The 19,870-nt window shown below is 28.4% G+C and overlaps 1 protein-coding gene and 1 long non-coding RNA gene across 2 annotated transcripts in view; both read right to left on the bottom strand.

Moving 5' to 3' along the window:
- The window catches only part of LOC105150925 (UDP-glucosyltransferase 2), a 158,342-nt gene that overhangs the window by 25,057 nt on the left and 113,415 nt on the right, over positions 1 to 19,870 (bottom strand). The window contains exon 7 of the mRNA XM_087406358.1: positions 15,519 to 15,738. Coding sequence (XP_087262484.1) covers positions 15,519 to 15,738 — 220 coding nt within the window. The remainder of the gene's footprint in view (positions 1 to 15,518; positions 15,739 to 19,870) is intronic.
- Positions 541 to 1,268, bottom strand: LOC147909629 (uncharacterized). The gene is made up of 2 exons (XR_015545195.1): positions 939 to 1,268; positions 541 to 868 (listed from the first exon to the last, which is right to left on the bottom strand). It is a non-coding gene; the product is annotated as an uncharacterized LOC147909629 (long non-coding RNA).

Genomic DNA, 19,870 nt, shown 5'->3' with positions numbered 1-19,870 from the left:
TCTGGTGATAGGAAAATTTTTAAAACAACTAATCCCTACAAAAATATGAAAGGTATAAGTATAACTGCATATTTTTTAAATGTTTAATATAGAAATTGTAAAACATTTTGTTTCTCTTAAATATATTTTAGATGTTTTAATGAACATTCATACCACAATTAAAAGAACACTGATAAATGAAAATAATTTACATACTGCTTTGAGAGCAGGATTCGCCAAAATAGATTGGGACCAGAGATTGGAACGGCCATCGATCTAGATCATCGACAGATTGATTTTTTATTATTGTGTATATAGTTAATATTATAAATTCTTTTCTATTATTATATATACCAGGTATCTGAGATCATCCGTATACTCGTATACCCCTTTTAACCTGGGAAGAGCATTTTAAAAGAGATATATGGGTGGTCAAACACCCGGTGTATATATATATATATATATATATATATATATATATATATATATATATATATACATACAGGGTCCGGCAAAATGATCTCCCACATTTTAATCTTTTAATAAAAACGCCATTGTAAATGCTATTTAGATTTTATTTTTATTAACTGAAAATTTATGCTATGCCATTTGTTTTTATTGAGTTTTGAAAATTACAAAGTCCAAGTGGCGACCACATTTTTTTTTATACACATTCGAAGCTGATTTCTAAAAGTTTCCATCACTCGAGCAATAATTTGAGGCGATATTCCTGTAATTTCTTGGCGTATTGCTGTTTTCAATTCGTCAATGGTTCGGGGGTGGTATGCTCTGCGATTTTCCCAGTCCCGTTCACTAAATTCTTGCACGATCATCATTTTGTATGGGTGGAACTTCAGATCGGCGTGTAAAATTCTTCTCACAGAACGATCTGACAAACGCAAAGCAGAGGCATGTTTAACAGCTGAACGGCTAGAAGATCGTTCAACTGCTTCTCTTACAGCAACATTTTCAGGTGTCCGAACTTCTGGGTCTACCAGTTGATTTTCTTTTTAAAGCTGAACCTGTAGCTCTAAAATTTGAAACTCACAACAGTATTGTTTTGCGATCTGGAACTGGAGCATGTCTACCAAGCGCGAAGTGAATACGAAAAGTTCTTTGCGTCGTAATCACAGATTCGTTACTTTTCATAAATGTTTCGATAACGAAGGCACGATGCTCGCCCGTCCAATTCATGACGACAACTGAAATGGCAAGGCGCGAGCTACCAACCGACTACGCTAAGCTCCCCCTCTCTTCAGTGGTTCGGGGACAGTGGCGGTGCAAAATGTGGGAGATTTTGCCGGACCCTGTATATATATATATATATATATATATATATATATATATATATATTATATAATAATATATATATAATAATAAATAATATATATGTATAATAAAAGTCCCACAAAAAATATAAAAACTAGAAAATGTTTTATACTTAATATTAATAAATAGTAATATATCATTTTGCTCTATTTAAAATGTTTCTTTAATTAAAAGATTTGAACAAACTCTTGAAACACTTTGAACACATGTTTAAAATTCTATCTCAAATATTTTTATATATAACTTAAATAAAGCATAAATATTCAAGTCTTTCAATATTTTGTTCAATTCTAACATAAAATACAAATTTCAATAAATATTTTAGAATAACATTACAATCCGAAGCGCCACTACGGTCTAAGTATTAAAATGTTGAGTCTGTAAAGATGTTGAAACTGTAATAAACTTATAAGTTTTTTAAGATTAATTTGGGGAATTTTGGGGGGATTATAACATTTCAGATTAATTGCGTTAATGTCGACAACCATATCGACACGTAATTATTATTTCTGAAATTAATTCATTCGTTTGAATAATATATATATTAGTTCAACATCTTAATACTTAGACCATAGTGGCGCTTCGGATTGTAATGTTATTTAATATAAACAGTCTTGTTTCCTATCTTATTATTTTAGAATAATTTTGGAAAAAATGAAAGAACAAATGCTATCTGTTTAGATTTCCCATTCAGGATCTGTTTAGATTTCGCATTTAGAATCTAGTTTACAAAACATTACACTTCTGACTAAAATCTTCATAGATTTCTCAACCAGAATCCATATTTTTTTGGAGAAATCCGATTGGATTCTAACCTGATCTCAAAAAATATTCTATGCGGATATATTATATATATATATATATATATATATATATATATATATATATATATACACATATATATATATATACAGGGTGTCTCTTAAAATGGGTCGGGGCCACATTGATGGTGGAGAATGAATCAAAGGGAATAAAAAATTCTTATACCATTTTGTGATAGTCGCTTTTCAAATTAGAAAAGGAAATAAGCCAATATGCGGTTAAGCCGCGCCGCGCGAATTCGTAGGTCGCCCACACTCGAGCGGCATATATATATATATATATATATTGGGTCATTTAAAAAGTATCCGCGGTTTTTTGTCACTAGATGGTATTGATGGTCATATATCGGGCAACACTAATCCGATTGTGTCAAACGAACGCGCGTCTGAAAGATGACATTTTAGGTTACACTTTTTGTAAACAAAGTTTGGTGATTCATCAATCGTGTCAAAAGTTATATTGGTTTGAAAATGAGTGAAATATCTGAAGAAATACGCTATGTGATGCTTTTTTACTACAAAAAAGGCAAAAACATGCAGACAAATTTGTGAAGTTTACGGTGCGGATGCTGTAAGTGAACGCAGGACGCAGGAGTGGTTTGTTCGATTTCGTTCTGGAAATTTTGATGTCAAAGATCGACCTCGCTCTGGTTGGCCAGTCACTGAAAAAGTCGATGAAATTTTGCAGCTGGTCAAGCAAGACCGGCATGTGAGCTATCAGGAGATAGCTAATGCACTAAGAATCAACCATAACACAGTTTGGAATCATTTGAAAAAGGCTGACTACGCAAAGAAATTCGATGTTTGGGTGCCACATTAACGCAAAGAAATTTGATTGATCGAATTTCCATCAGCAAAACACTACTAAAACGCAACGAAATCGACCCATTTCTGAAGCAAATCATCACAGGCGATGAAAAATGGATGAAATATAAGAATATTATTCGTAAAAGATCATGGAATAAGCGCGGCGAACCACAAACGACTTCAAAGCCTGGATTGATGGCAAATAAGGTGATGTTGTGTGTATAGTGGGATTGGAAGGGAGTCGTCCATCATGAGGTGTTACCACATGGCCTAACGATTAATTCAGAGCTCTACTGTTCACAACTGGATTGATTACAGGAAGCGATTAAGGAAAAACGACCAGAATTGATTAACAGAAAAAGTGTTGTCTTCCATCATGACAACGCCAGATCACACACATCTTTGATGACACGCCAAAAATTGATGGAGCTTGATTGGGAAGTTTTGATGCATCCACCGTATAGCCCGGACCTTGCACCGTCTGACTATCATTTGTTTCGATCTCTGCAGAACTCTTCTGATGGAAAAACATTGGCCGACAAAATAGCTGCCGAAAATCACTTGAAAAAGTTTTTCGCCGATAACCCACAAAAGTTCTACATGGATGGAATTATGAAATTACTCGAAAAATGGCAAAAGGTTATAGATAATAATGGCCAATATATACTTGATTTTCAATAAAGAAAAATTTCATTCAAAAATTGAACAAAAAACTGCGGATACTTTTTAAATGACCCAATATATATATATATATATATATATATTAGGTGTTGGAATTAATTCGTAGCGTTTTACAAGTGATGGGAAGTACTTTCATTAATGTATTTTTTAATGCTCATGTGAAATAAATAACATTCTTTCATTAAAAAACGCTACGAATTAATTCCAACACCTAATATATATATATATATATATATATATATGTTTAATAGATATAATAATGTTATTTTCCATTCAATATCATATATTTGTATAAAACGCGATTTAACTAATGATACAGAAAGAACCATGTGAATTTCTGCACTGAACTATTCCGATTCTAAACAAACAAATCCATATTTGAGATAAAAATAGATTTCCTAATTTATATCGCAGTGCGATTTACCTACTTGGGACAAATGTGCATTTCCCATTTATTTGAATAAAAAATAAATTTTGAGATTATTTTTATCAAACACATTGAAAGTAATCAACAATTATATTTTTTATATTTGATAAAAATAACTCCAAAATTTGTTTTTCGTTCAAATGCATGTCACATTTTTTCTCTATCACAATTACCCCTAGTATATCTATCTTTTATTTTTCATTTTTTATTTTAGAGTTGAATAATATTGTGATAGCAGTAATATTATTTGAATTATACTTTAACGATTATTATGTTTAACATTATTTATATTTAGTATAATTATGTACTATGCTATTGATTTGTTTGATTAAAAGTTATGAAGAATGAAAAAAGTGTATGAATTAATATTAAATTATCTTATAATAAACAGTATTATATAATTTTTTAAAAATAATTAACACAAGAGTTACAATTCAATTGTAATCATTTTTGAGATTATATTTTTGCGTTGCGATACTGAAGAAGATTTCGTAAACTGAAACGTCTGTTCAATTATATTAATTTTAAGTTAATTTAATTATAGTTCGAAATAAGCCCTGACATTGTGTTAATTTAAAAAAAAAATATACGAGCATTTTTAATTACGCGGACTAAATTTAAGCGTAGAGTCTTTGGAACAATTGATGTACGTAAATTATAGAAACATGACTAAATTTTATTCTATTATATATAGATTGGTAATGGTAATTGGTAATAAATTGGTTATATAATGTTTGGAAATAATATTGCTTTTTTGTTAAAACAGTGGATTGATTATAATTATAGGTTAATTGAGGCAGATTCTAAATTGAAATTTTTAAGACATTGTAAAGAGCATGAAGTCATTTCAGTTCATTTAAATCAAATGTTTCGTAATTCATTAGTTTTACATCATAGAATGAATATTAAATATAAAAAATCACTTTTCTTTTTAAAAAAGAAACTACTTAATATTGAAATTTCTGATCGCTACAAAACGATTAGCTTTTTGCAGAAGGGATTAGCCTCGATCATGTGGACTCTTATTAACTCTTTATCTGACCACCTGTGACAACATATCCTATCACATCATCACAATTCTTTTTACAAATATGAAAGAAAACTATTTTTAAAACATAAAAAGAAATTTTGTTAATGGCGAAAAAAGAGCTTGATAATTCCAAAGCTGTCCAACCGATACGTTTTTTTCTGTATTGGGAACAACAAAGAGGAAACGAAAATGTTAAAGCTGTATTTAGCCAAAATATTCCTTTAGTTAATTCTAATGAATTTTTAGTCACTATCAATATCAAATCTAATAAATTTAGAGGCATTTCTTTTAATCCATTAGAACGAACTAACAAAAAATGGTTTAATTTAAGTAAGACAAGCATTTCTGCATATGTAACAAACTTATTACAATTGGATAGCAATTTTAATCTCCCAGATTCTAACAATAAAGAGAAATCAATCAGGGAATTCATCAAGGATATTGAAAACTGCTCCAATCGCAATAACCTAGGATTGATATCAAGAATTAGAAACATCGTCATTTCTGAACTTCATCAGTTTCTCCATAACAATCCACACTTGAATAATCAAGATAGGAAAATTAATAAGTTGGTGAAGTTAACACAACGGTGTAAAAATAACGACATACTTTTTACACGAGCAGACAAGGGCAACGTAACCATAGCCACGGATATGACCTTTTACAATAACAAGATTATAGAACTTCTTAAAGATTCTGATACATATATGGTGGTTAAAAGAAATCTGGCAATGGTGATTGAAAGAAATCTGAATATATTAAAAAAATGGCATCAGAAGCGATTTATTTCAGATAAGGAATTGTGGAGTCTTCGGTCAAGAGATTCCATATTGCCGAAGGCATATGCTTTACCAAAAATACACAAGGAAGGCGTTCCTTTTAGAATTATTATTTCTTCAATACAGCTCTATATTCGTTGGCTGGTTATTTGCTAGATATTATTTCTGAAAGTATTCCTCCTGCAAAAAGTAAAATAAAAAATAGTTTTGAATTTCACAATAAATTAATTGGAATGACGATTGACAAACAGAAATAATTTCATTGAATGTTACTTCTCTGTTCACTAATGTACCATTGGATGTTGCGTTGGATGGATTGGTGGAAAGGTGGGACTCCATTAAAGATGCCACAAACATTCCAAAGAATGAATTAATGCGGCCAAATTTGTCTTAACATCAACATATTTTACTTTTAATGAGATTATTTATAAATAAACTTTTGGCACACGTATAGGTTCCCCCTTTCCCTTTTCATTTCTGACATTGTCACGGAAGATTTGGAAGAAAGAGTGTTAAACTCTTTACAATTTCGGATTTCTGCATATTTTAGATATGTTGATGATTGCATCCAAAGATAAGGTCACTCAAATTTTAAATTCATTCAATGATCAGTATGACAGACTTAAATTCAGTATTGAATATGAGAAAAACCATTGTCTAAATTTTTTGGATTTATCGATCATCAATAAAGACAATACCATTATTTTAGATTGGTACCATAAGAAAACGTTCTCGAGTAGATATTTATCGTTCTATTCGAATCATCTCGCGTGTCATAAAATTGGGATTATATCAGCTTAGTTGATAGAGCGATCTTGTCAAATTCTACATTCTATAATAAGAACATAGAATTTATAACAGAGAATTTGAAGGATAACGGTTATCCCATATTAACAAAAGGATAAAAAATCTGGCTTGTAAAACATCCATAATGGTTAATAACGCCATCTCAGAACGTTGACACTGATGGAGTTTTGAGAGAGATAATGGTTTTCCCATATATAAGATTTATTTCTAATAAAATTACTAAGTCTATTAATAAATCCAAAAATATGATTGGCTATAGGTGCTTAAACAAGCTTAATAAATTTATTAAAGTTCATAAGGACAAAAATCAACGTGATAAAAATAATAATGTCATACATAAAGTAAATTGTAATAACTGCGATGTATCGTATGTTGGCCAAACGAAGAGACAATTGCAGACAAGAATTAAAGAACATCGCAATAATATAAAATTGGACCAGTCCAAGCACTCAGTAATCTCGAAACATATTACTGAAACTAATCACGACTTTGATTGGGAGCAAGTTAGTATTCTTGATTTTGAAAAGAATTATCGTAAAAGAAATATTCCTGAAATGATATACATTAAAGAACAAAAAAAAACGATTTAAATTTAATGAAAGATAATGAGTTATTGAATAACTCTTGTTTTAACATACTTGACAATATACAAGAACATAAATGGTCACAGTTTTGAACAGACTTGTTTTTACATTCGATTTTATTGACTTATTTTTATTTGATCTACACGTCACATTAATTAATTTTCAAATGAGAGACAGTCAGTATCTTTATTATACTTAACTGAATCTTTGTTGAAGAATTTAAATTACAGTATTTTATATAAATTACCATAAGTTATTACTTGATTCTGTACCTCTTTTTCACGCTAATAATATATCTTAAATCTATTTGTTCTACAGAATATCATAAAATTCTCGTAATGAAAGAATTCTCAAATCGTTTGACACAAGTCTGCGACAAACTGGATTCTCGATCTCAACCGAGGAATTTGGCAAATCTATTTTTATTGATGAACATAATTGATCTACTGTTGACTGAAATATTCAAATGTTCTTAGCTTTTTGTTATCTAGCGGGATACTTATTGACGTTCGAATTTCTCTTGTTTTATATTTTTTTATATTCTTTTATTTTTTGATATTTTGACACTTCACCATTGAGAATTTTTAAATTTTGTATCCGTTATTCGTTATTCGTTAATGTGAGATTATATTTCTGCGTTGCGACATTGAAGAAGGCTTCGTAAGCCGAAATGTTTGTTCAATTATATTAATTTTAAGTTAATTTAATTATAGCTCGAAATAAGCCATGACATTGTGTTAACTTTTTTAAGAAAATATACGAGCATTTTTATTTCATTTTTGTAATAATTTTGTTAATATAATAGGAAACACAAATATAATTTTAGCTTCTTCTAAATTTAAACATAGTTTAAAACCGCATTTTTGTTTAATTAAATTTACAGGATATGTTTTTATATTAGAAGAAAATTCAAATATCTGATTAGATTTCCCATTTAATTAGAATCTAGTTTACAAAACATTACACTTCTGATCAAAATCTTCATAGATTTTCTAACTAGAATTTTTTTGGGAAATCCGACTGGATTCTAATCTGATCACAAAAAATATACTATACGGGTATAATTGTACACAAGTTTATGTGTCCTTATATTGACCCATCTGTTTATTTATATATATATGTTTCTGAAATCGATTGTACATGTTAAATTATTTATAGTTCTCAGGAAGCCAATATATAATAGATGACTACTAAACGTAATTATATTGATAAACAATATTTACTGCTTTAAATTATGCTCCAATGTATAATTTCTATTCACAAGAAGCGTTTCATAACTTTCCAGAACCAATTTGATTTTCCTTGAAATATGTTGTTAAACACAAAAATCTAAAAGATACGTATTTCTTTTATACGTGCGCTAAATCATGTTTAAGGGAAAAACACCTCTCTGAAAAAAAAAACGGTTTTTCTCTTTCAAACAGAATACTGTTGAAAGTGTAAAGGATGGAAAAAATCTTTTTAAATCAAAGTTTTACGGTTTCAAGAGTGCTTTAAAAAAAAGAAAAAAATTTTTTTGTTTAATTAAATACTTCTATCATTAAAAAAAATTTTTTTCTTTACAATTTTAAAAGCATGTATAAACAAATATACGTGTCCATTAATTTTTTATGTTTAATAACATATTTCAAGGAGAATCAAATCTTCCAGAGTTATGAAACGTCCCTTGTCAGTAGTGAGCACATGTGTACGGTGTACACATTATGTCAATCTATTTTTGTATCTTTATTTAAGTCTTTAAACTTTTTCATCTTATTGCAAGTTTTTGTCTAATAATTTACACGGGGCAACATTATTTGCTTAAAGCAGCGTCTAATGACTATTAAAATCATCAATTTTATTAAGGTACATAAAGACATTTTCCCACACGAACTAAGAAAAATGTTGTGTACAAAATTCTATGCAAGGATTGTTATACAATATATATGACAAATAGGCAGAAAGTTAAAAACTAGAATTTCAGAGCACCGTAATTATATCTATCGTAATATCAATAGTTATTCGATAATTACAAAGCACAGAGTTAATTTCGAATATGATTTTAATTGGGAGAATGTCGAAATACTTAATACAGAACGTTTTTTAAATAAAAGGTTAATATAGGAATATCTTCACATTCATTTACAAAAAAATGGTAATTAATTTAACGATCTGATACAGAAGGCTTGCGCTATACATACGTTCAAATTTTAAATGACATGAAATAGACGTTTTATTAATATATCACATCCTTTTCTACTTTGTTTATATCAAATTAGTTAGGTTGACCGATTTATTTCTTAGAATTTTAAATGTATCAATTACGTTTTTGATAAACTAATGTTAACATGAGATTTATTAAGAGTAATAGATTGATAGGATGACAGATTTTATTCAAAAATTAAAATTTTATTGTGTTTGATCTAATACTTTTGACACATCCCCTTAATTTCTTGTGGTGAGTCACTTATTTGATTATTCTATTTTTTATTTACCATCTTGGAAGCTGATTAACATTTTAATGTTTAATATGTAAATGCTTACAATATCAAATTAGTAAATTTGATGCGACTCATTTCTGGCAATTAAGAAAGTTATATTTACATATGTACTTGTATTAGTTGAGGATGACTCCAAGGTGAGCCGAAACATTCAAATCGTTTATGAAATTTTATTTGGATATATGGATTAAAAAAGTAATAAGAAAAATTTTTTACTGTATTACTTTGCGTACTAATTACCATACTGCACTCTCATTCGCCCTGTTCCAACTTTATTATGTTACAAGAAATACATATAAGTATCAACTTCACATATAATTCGATTTTAAATCTATTTGGTAATAATGAAATTTCCTAATCCGTAAATGAGTCATGCAATGTTTTTAAAATTATATTGAGATTTTTATAATTAAGAGAATCAAATATAATCTGATTAAAAACAATAATATATCGAATAATAACTACTAATCTACTATTATACAATAAACTTCAGATTCTACAATAAAAAATTTAAGATCTTGCAGAAAAATATTTGTTTGTATTTGTATTATATATTTGTTGAATATGAAACATATTAATATTAAGTTATTATTTTAATATTGTTTCATATTCATAAATATATTGTATTTAAAATTCTTTTAATTTACAAAAAAATAGTATAATTAATAAAATATTTGTAGAATTATTTGCATTAATCGAATTATGTATAAAACGGACATCAAGTATGCTGCTATTAGGGATCTTGCTTATTTTCGATTTTTTGTTTCTACAATTTTCTAGTTGCTATCGATATAAAAATCTCTTTTCAATTACTACGTTTCTCATTACGCTATCTATTGCATTTTATTTTCGCATTTTAATGTGTTACTATACTTTATACACTTGAAAAATGTCTTCCGTATTTTATATTAAGTCTATTATAATTGTGAGAAGTTATACATTTCAAACAGCACAGTCCTAAAGGATGTCCAAAAAACATCATTTTACATTATAAGCTTATGATATTTTCAAGATATTGCTCATAGAACTGTGTTCTGTAAAATTTCTTAATATAACTTCATAAATTTTTACACAGAATAAAACGAAATTGATGGATAATATACATCCCATTTCCGAATTCTGCAATGTTCGCCGCCCAGAAAACACAGAAAGTTCAAAAAGAATTTAAAATGATTTTAATCATATGTCATCATTTCTGAGTTCATTTTCAGACGCAAAAAGAATTCTTTTCAGAAAATGAACTCAAAATCGTTGACATAAAACTGAACTCTTTTTGAACCTTTGTACTATCTGTGTATGTGTCCTATGTTATCGACAAAATACTATTAGGAACTGTCGGTTAGGCAATTTTTCTTGACAATGGAGTGCCGATGGGGATAACTGGAGAACGATAACATTATCGACAATTGATATAAATTTGTGTTTATTGACTTAAATATTTGAATAATACAGTTTAAATTTATGATTTTTTTATTATATAAATATAGCATAAATAAATATGTACTTGTAACGCTATAATTTCTTATATACTTTAGAAAAATTTTTTTCTCTACAGTTATCATCTCTAAACTCAGATCATTAAAAATCGCACTTTTAATTAAAAATCGAGTACTATTAAGTTTTAAACGTATATACATGTGTATAAAGCAAATAAAATTAATACTATTTTATCAATTTCTTACTCTTAATTACTCAAATTTTAACAGTCACATGAACTTCCGTAAAGCCAGCCGATTTTAATAGTATTTCGCTTATATGCAATTATCTTTCATTATAGTCCCATTTGGGGACTCAATTAAAAAAATTATTTTGTTAAAACACGGATAAAATTTCTCATAATGTTACATCTTTTTTATTTTATCTTGTATGATTTTCGAATACGAGAAACTAAATTCTACCACGTTCGTTTGGAGACGATCCCGAGTATAGGTCGCGAATGTGTGATGAAAAGTATCAAAATAATGAAAAGATATCTTTTTCAATATATATTGTATTTTTGGCAATACAAAAAGAAATCTTTTAGTTAACTTTTTGCTTTGCGAAAATGACAACCAATAAAAGATGACGAAAAGATATCTTTTTTAATTTGCCTCTTCGACAAAACTAAAATATGCCTTATAGATATTTTTTCGTTTTGCTAAAAAGACAATCCAAAGATGATGTCTTTTCGTCATCTTTTAGACATCTTTTCGCTTTGTCGGAAAGACAACTTAAAAAAACAATAATCAATGTATTCTGATTCAAAAACAATATTAAAATAATATTAAAGAATAAAGGCTACAATATTAAAGAATCAAAGCAAGTTGTTAAGTGCTAATAATTAAATTTTAATATTTAAAAAATTCAAAGTTATAAACTTATAAACGTTTCAACCTTCATCATTTTCATTGTAAAACAAGCAATAATTAAAAATAAAAAAGATTACAATGGTATAATACGGTATATAAACAATGGTATAATATGTATAATATAAACATAGTTAAATATTTAAATAAACATTTTTTTAGAAGTTAATAAATTCTGTTTTCTAAAATCTGAGATTTACCTTCGATTTCGCTTTACCTTTGAAATGATAAGGTTTATCTTGTGATAGTTGTAGAAATTAATTATATTGCGATAATACATACCACTGACGATATTTGTAAACCAATTGTAATCGAATCATTCGTATGAAAAATGTTGATCTAGCATAGTAAGTAGATAGTTGATTTTTGTTAAACAATTAGTCATGCGTTTGCAAGGGGATATATATCGGACGTTGTTACCATTACTATCATTATCACCATCGGCTGATAAATATTAGAGGAATAGCGTTAGATTGGAAGACAAAAATAAAATTGCAATTAATTCTTTACGAACTTTTAATTTAGTGACCTCTAAAAAATCGTTTATATCAATCGTATTATATCCTTTGCGACTTTTTTATTTTTAATTGCTATTTAATTTAACTGCTATATTTTTTCATTGTGGACCTGATAAAAGTTGAAACGTTCGTAATTTTATAACTTTGTATTTTTAAATGAATTGTTTAAATATTAAAATTTAATTATCAGCACTTAACAATTTGCTTTGACCAATAGCCTTTATTCTTGAGTAATGTTTTCTAAAAAAACGTCCTTTCGTTATCTTTTAGTATTTTGTGCTGTCGGTATTAAGTCGGAATTTTGCATCGGATTATTTAAAACTGTAAATATCATTTATCAATGCAACTATATTCAATAATCGTCTATATTATTTTCCTGAAAACTATAATTTAACATATATGGTTTATTTCGAGGACGTATATATATATAAATTAATGTAATGGATTAATATAAGAACACAATACATCCTATGTAGATCATTATATAATAACATAGGTATATTCATAGTTATTATATTCAAGACCGTCTTAAATTCAGTCTTAAAGTGTCACGAATCAATCAGAGGGCTGCATTAGCATCTTAAGATATTACTTAAGACAAGTTTAATCAATAAGCTAAAAAAAAATCTAAAAGATAATAAATAAAATGCCAATTTGAATCAATACTGATTATTATCAAATAGTCTACTAAATAGCTATGTCTAATATCTCTTAATTTAGTTTCATGTAAGTGAACTAAATTTTGACCATTATTAACCATTATTTATATTAACTTTTTAATTTATTCATATTTGTGTTTACACAGTAAATGGAACAGTCTAATGGAACATGTAAAAAAACCTTATAGAAACAGTTCAATCTTGACAATCATGTCAGTTTATTTTATCATATTTTGTGCGGAAAACTTTATGTTAACAATTAAAATTATATTTTTTAACTCCTTTTGGTCTTTCGATTCAAAACAAAAATTTCTTTCTTTTTTAGTAAACTTAGTAATTTGATGACCAAGATTAACTCGGATATTACCACCACAATTTTTTGTATTTTATACTTTAATAATTTATACTTGTATGCACTGTCATTATGTAATTAATATTTATATTTAATTAATTTTCTTTGTACTGAAGAGGACCTTGACCATAGATCGAAAAAAGGTACCTGATATTTTATTTACAATATTGTCCATTGAAAGATACTTTTCTCACTTTTCGGATAACAAATGGATTTCGGTAGAAAAATTCAAGTTTTTTCAAGGTGATCTAGTCATCGAGCCATTTTTTGATATCTTCGAAATAACTGAAGTGCTGTTCAGAAAGACAATGCTGCATCAACTGAAAATCTAAAAGAACAACGTCTGGTGAATAGGATGAGTGGAATAAGACATCCCATCCAAGTGCCTCCAAGATTTCCTTCACTAATTCTGCAACATGTGGTCTAGCGTTGTCGTGAAGAATAACTTTGTCATATCTTTCGGCATATTACGAGCATTTTTCTTTGAGTGTTCGATTCAAATTTAGTAATTGACGGTAGCGTTCAGCATTGATGGTTTGGTTGCAGCAACTCATAGTACACTACACTTGATCCTATCAAATGCACAACATGACCATCTTTCCATAAGTATTCTGTTTTGGTTGCGTTGATATTGATGGTTCACCGGGACACACTCATGATTTCTTACGCTTAGGATTGTTCATGTAACGAATCCATTTTTCATCGCCAGTCACAATTCAATACAAAAATGATTTTCGTTTTTGTCTTTGAAGCAGCAATTTACAAATGGCTAAACGTTTCGCAATGTCTCTTTCACTTAATTCATGTGGGACTCAGCTTCCTAGTTACTGGATCATTCCCATTACTTTTAAACGTTTGCTAACGGTTGATATTTAATGTTAACTCATCGACACGTAATGTTTCCGATAACTCTTTGAGCGTTTGACATGAATTTTCTTGAAGTAATATTTCCAATTCTCCATCTTCAAACTTTTTCGGCTGACTAAGGCGCTCTTTGTCATTCACGTAAAAATCATTGTTTTTGAATCTTCTAAAGCAATCTCTGCAAGTTGTTTCAGATAGAGCATGTTTCTCATAAGCCTTCACTAGCAAACAATGACTTTCAGCAACAGATTTCTTGAAATTAAAACAGAAAAGTAATGCTTCCCGCAAATGCTCTTTTTTTTTTGTACGAAATCCGATATTTTTAATGCGATAAAAAATTGTGTTCTTTGCATTCGATCAAATGTTACGTACTGGTTATTAAAATTTATTGACAGTACTTTCATGTACATGAGCAGTCACCTTCGGCCATGTAAATGAAATAGCGCAAAGACTGATCTCTCCTGGTCAACAATGAGAATTAATTCAAGTACCTCGTAGTTCATATATTTATGGCTTGTTTCTATATAAAATTATAAAAAAGTTATATAAAAATGAAATGAATTTCATAATGCAAACATTAAATTTTTACGCATTTTTCTTTGCAAATTGTATAGTTTAAGTAGTAATGGGTATATTGATAATATTATCATATTATATATTTCTATTATTTCTATTATTTCTAATATATATTATTATATTAGGTGTAGTAAAAAGAAATCCATTATTTTTCCAATAGATGGCTTTAGTAATCTATTAGAAAAATAATGGATTTCTTTTAATTGTATTTCTGTTTTTAAAGTTTTATTTTTAATTTTTGTTTTAGAAATACAGTCCAAAAATAAAATGATATGATGGTACTGACAATCTCTCTCTATTATTTAAGACATAATTTTATCATATAAGATATAATTTGAGAAAAGACCATAAGTCTTGTTTAGACTTTTTACAAATGAGTACGATTCAAAATATAGCTGTCGAGGAGCGAAATACAGTCAGGATTAATTTTTGAAAGGTCATGTTACCATTGATTCTGTGTTAGAATCAGGTCATACTCACGTTTTATTTTTGACGATTTCCGTGAGCGTTTGTACGATGGAGTTTTCAGTTATGGTGTCGATGTCCAGTGTCAGTCCGATACCGGCGTCTAGGATTTTACGTGCATTGAAATACTGATCTCCAAAAAAAGGAATTGCGACTACAGGCACGGCATAGTGCACCGCCTCTTGCAACGACTGCAATCCGCCCTGCATCATGTACGCTATCACTTTGGGATGTGCTACATACATAAAAGCAGTGTAAGTATATAAAGTATCGTAAAATGATGTTGTACGGATTATTTACTTTAGAGAATTACCGTGGAACAATGGATAGTAGTGCGGGTGGGACAATAGTAAAAAAATGTGATGTGAAGAGAGAGAGAGAGAGAGAGAGAGAGAGAGAGAGAAAGAGAGAGAGCGATGAGAGGGGGAAGCAAAGTTCTAATGTTGATTACGAGCAACCGAGAGATGCGACGCAAGATTTCATAGAAATGTCTGCATTGTTATATTTCTTTTTTCGTTTCGCTATTTATTGCCGATTGATCGCATTCGAGTATCAACTCGGAATTTTTTAATGAAATTCTGCTCGATGTGCATTTTTTATCATTACACGAATGCCAAGGAATGAGATTTTTTTTTTTCATTATACGTTACGCGACACATTTCTCAATCAGAATAAATTTTATCTGGAAAATTTGTACAATAGTAAAATTATTAAATACCGTTTTTAATATGTATTTTTACATTCATTAGAAAATTTTTTATGTAAAAGTAAATATATAATTTCCTATAAACAGTAAATGAATTTTCAAATAACCAAATCTTGTTTATTTTAAAATTAAGTAATCTGTGTTATTATAATGTTATTACAAAAAGTTGTTATAATTTCTATAAGAATATTTTTGCAGTACATTACGAATATGAATGTTGAAGATAATATGACTATTAAGGATAAATATCAAATGCAGACGTGTGCATTGAAAGATATTACATAACGAATTATGGTACATCAATAATCTCCGAAGTTTCGATATAATTGCATCATTTCTTCTAATCACCATTCGTATTCCCAACACTAATACATTCTTCATGCAGGCAACCGCTGCCTGTCTATCAACGTGTATAAAACTTTGTGCACGCTTATGCATTTGCATTGAGCCAGTTGCGTTACTGCCAACAGGAGTTGTTTGTCAGAATTTCCCGCGAGAATTTCACCGCCACATGCATCATGAGTTATCGTTTCACTTCATACTAGTCTGTGGCTATATTTTCCTTGGTCGCGGCAATGTTGTTGGCATTCTTTTTTTTATTTCAATACTTACCCTTAAGCGACTTTTGCAAAAATAACGCGTTTCAACCGTCCAAAAGCGGAAAAGGACCTGGTATCGACGTGTGTATCGGCCTTTCTTATATACGTTATTTTTCTCTTTGATGTAACGTTGGTCGAATTCAAACATCCGGGTAACATGATCTCGAAAGAAAGCTTGGATGATCATTTTGAAATGTGGCAGGGATGCTGTTTCGATTGCTGGGATTTTTTTCGATTGAAATCTAGCCGCGTGTCGTTCGATATAAAAAAAAACTCCTTTCATCTCTTTCGTTAAGTGGAATAGCACTGTAATATATGTATTTGCTTCGTGCATGATGATATGTAGCGCTGCTTGTCGGTCAGGTTTGGAACTTAGACTGAAACAATTTAATAAACGCATTGATGAATGCATTAATGAATGCGAAAATAAAATTCTTACGATTTTTTTTTGCAAATTGCGTAATTTAAATAATGGTGATTATTAATGTGGTGTATTATTAATAATATTACGTCGTTTTAAATGCTTGTAGTTTTCTAAATTAATTTTATTTACTTATATTATTTTCTTTCTTAGTTTTAATAATACGGTTTTAAATATAAAATCGGGATGCAGCATAAGCAGACACAACTGTCTGTAAAACAAACTATGAGCTAACTTAATTTGTAATGTTGCTTTATAGTGTCAAATAACTTTATCAGAGCTAAAGATAATGATACATGATATATGGGAAAGCTCTTGAAAAACCATCGCGTTACATATTTGCATCTTGTAGAACAGCATATAATTCAGCAAGTAAATGCGCATATAATTCAACAAAAATGTTTTATCAAAGTGAAGATTCTGAAAAATCTTACATACATTCACTTGTAGCTATTTTATACAGGTAATTTCTATAAAAGAAAAAAATAGAAATATGAGTATATAGAATATCCTAGAATGATTGCCAAATATTTCATGTATACGATAAATTGATGCCAAATATTTCATGTATAGGATAAATTGAGACCGGTCTAAATTGAATCGAAAAATCCTCTACCATTTTGCAATTTCTACAATAGTTAAGATTATTAATAACTAAAAATCCCTAAATATTCATTTTTAATAATTTTTTACTGAAGGACTTTCAATTTTATAAAAAAACAGCAAAAAACAAAAATTATTGATTTTTTTCTTATAGAGTTCTGAAAATTATTTCAGAATTTTTTATTTAATTAATAAATAATAATGAGGCTCTGTAAGTATAAAATAATATAGGCAAAAGAAGGACAGAAAAGCCAATATTCTAAGTAGCAAAAAAACTTTAATTTAAATAAAAAAATTCATATAATTATAACAAAGGACCAAAACGTTTCGATTCCGCTCGCGTCATTCTCAATGTTGCGATAAACTTATTCAAACATCGTTATAAAACAAATATATATAATATTACAAAACTACTTATAATTCTAAAATACGTATTCTTCATTTTGTGTAATGTGCTGCGAGTCAATTATATCGGAAATTAAAGTAATAAGAAAATAATATTCTAGGAAGTGACCGTGAACAAAAGAAAAATTAATATTTGACACATACAAGTTAATGATATATATAATAAAATGATTTAATTTCCCACCACATTTAAAAAGATACACTAATATTAGTAATTTAGCATTGTACAATAGGTATTCTTATAAAAGACTTGAGAAAATATAATTAAATAATGTAAAAGCAATTTTGTAATTGAAGGATTCACTTACATTGTATATAGAACATTTTCAATTTCTCTTTTAAAATTCACAGTGTCTTGCCAACTTCCATAGTTTGCGAATTTTATAAATATTTAGACAAAATTAATAGTTTTAATTTTTTTCAACAAACAATGAGAATTGACGAGAAGATCGAGTGGTTGAGAAAAAAAGACTTAAAAAAAAAAAGATTAAATCATTCTCTTATGTTTGCGCTTTTAACAACAATTTATAAAACAAGATATATTATATCTATATATATAGATATATTATATTATATTATATCTAATAAAGTTCTTAATGAAGAGCCTTTGCAGGTTAAAGAAAAAATACATATTTCGGCAGAAGGAGAACACTCCTATAGATTCTTTGAATGAAAAGTGGTATTTTAATTTGAGCAATGTTGACATTCCTATACAAATCCAGTATCTATTACAGTTGGATGAAGGTTTCAGCCTTCCTATCAATAAACACAATATTGATAGGACTTTAATTGAGTTCATTAAAAATATTGAAAACAGTATTATTGGTTGCTGGAACAACATAATTAATCTGCAGAGAATATTTTTTGGGATCACATTAGAATCCAGTCGGATTTCCCCAAAAAAATATGGATTCTGATTGAGAAATCTAAACAGCATTTGTTTTTCCATTTTTTAAAATTATTCTAAAATATTTTTTGAAATTTGTACTTTATGTTAGAATTGAACAAAATATTGAAAGACTTGAATAGTTATGCTTTATTTAAGTTATATATATAAATATTTAAGATAGAATTTTAAACATGTATTCAAAGTGTTTCAAGAGTTTGTTCAAATCTTTTAATTAAAACAACATTTTAAATAGAGCAAAATAATATATTTATTAATATTAAGCATAAAACATTTTCTAGTTTTTTACATTTTTTGTGGGAAACTTTTATTATACATATATATATATATATATATATATATATACATATATATATATACACACACATACACACCGGGTGTTTGAGACCACCCATATATTCCTTTTAAAATGCTCTTTCCAAGATAAAAGGAGTATACGGATGGTCTCAGACACCTGGTATATATGATAATAGAAAAGAATTTATACTATTAACTATTATATATACACAATAATAAAAAATCAATCTATCGATGGCCGTCCCAATCTCTGGTCCCAATCTATTTTGGCGAATCCTGCTCCCAAAATAATATGAAAAATTATTTTCATTTATCAGTGTTCTGTTAATTGTGGTATGAATGTTCATTAAAACATCTAAAATATATTTAAGAGAAACTAAATATTTTACAATTTCTGTTAAATTAAATATTTAATTGTTAATTAAATAT

The sequence above is a fragment of the Acromyrmex echinatior genome, chromosome 5 (genome assembly GCF_024713525.1).
Source record: "Acromyrmex echinatior isolate Ae372 chromosome 5, ASM2471352v2, whole genome shotgun sequence".
NCBI classification, from domain to species: Eukaryota; Metazoa; Arthropoda; class Insecta; order Hymenoptera; family Formicidae; genus Acromyrmex; species Acromyrmex echinatior.
The sequence above is the reverse complement of the archived record's forward strand: the minus strand, read 5'-3'. Positions and strand labels throughout refer to the sequence as shown.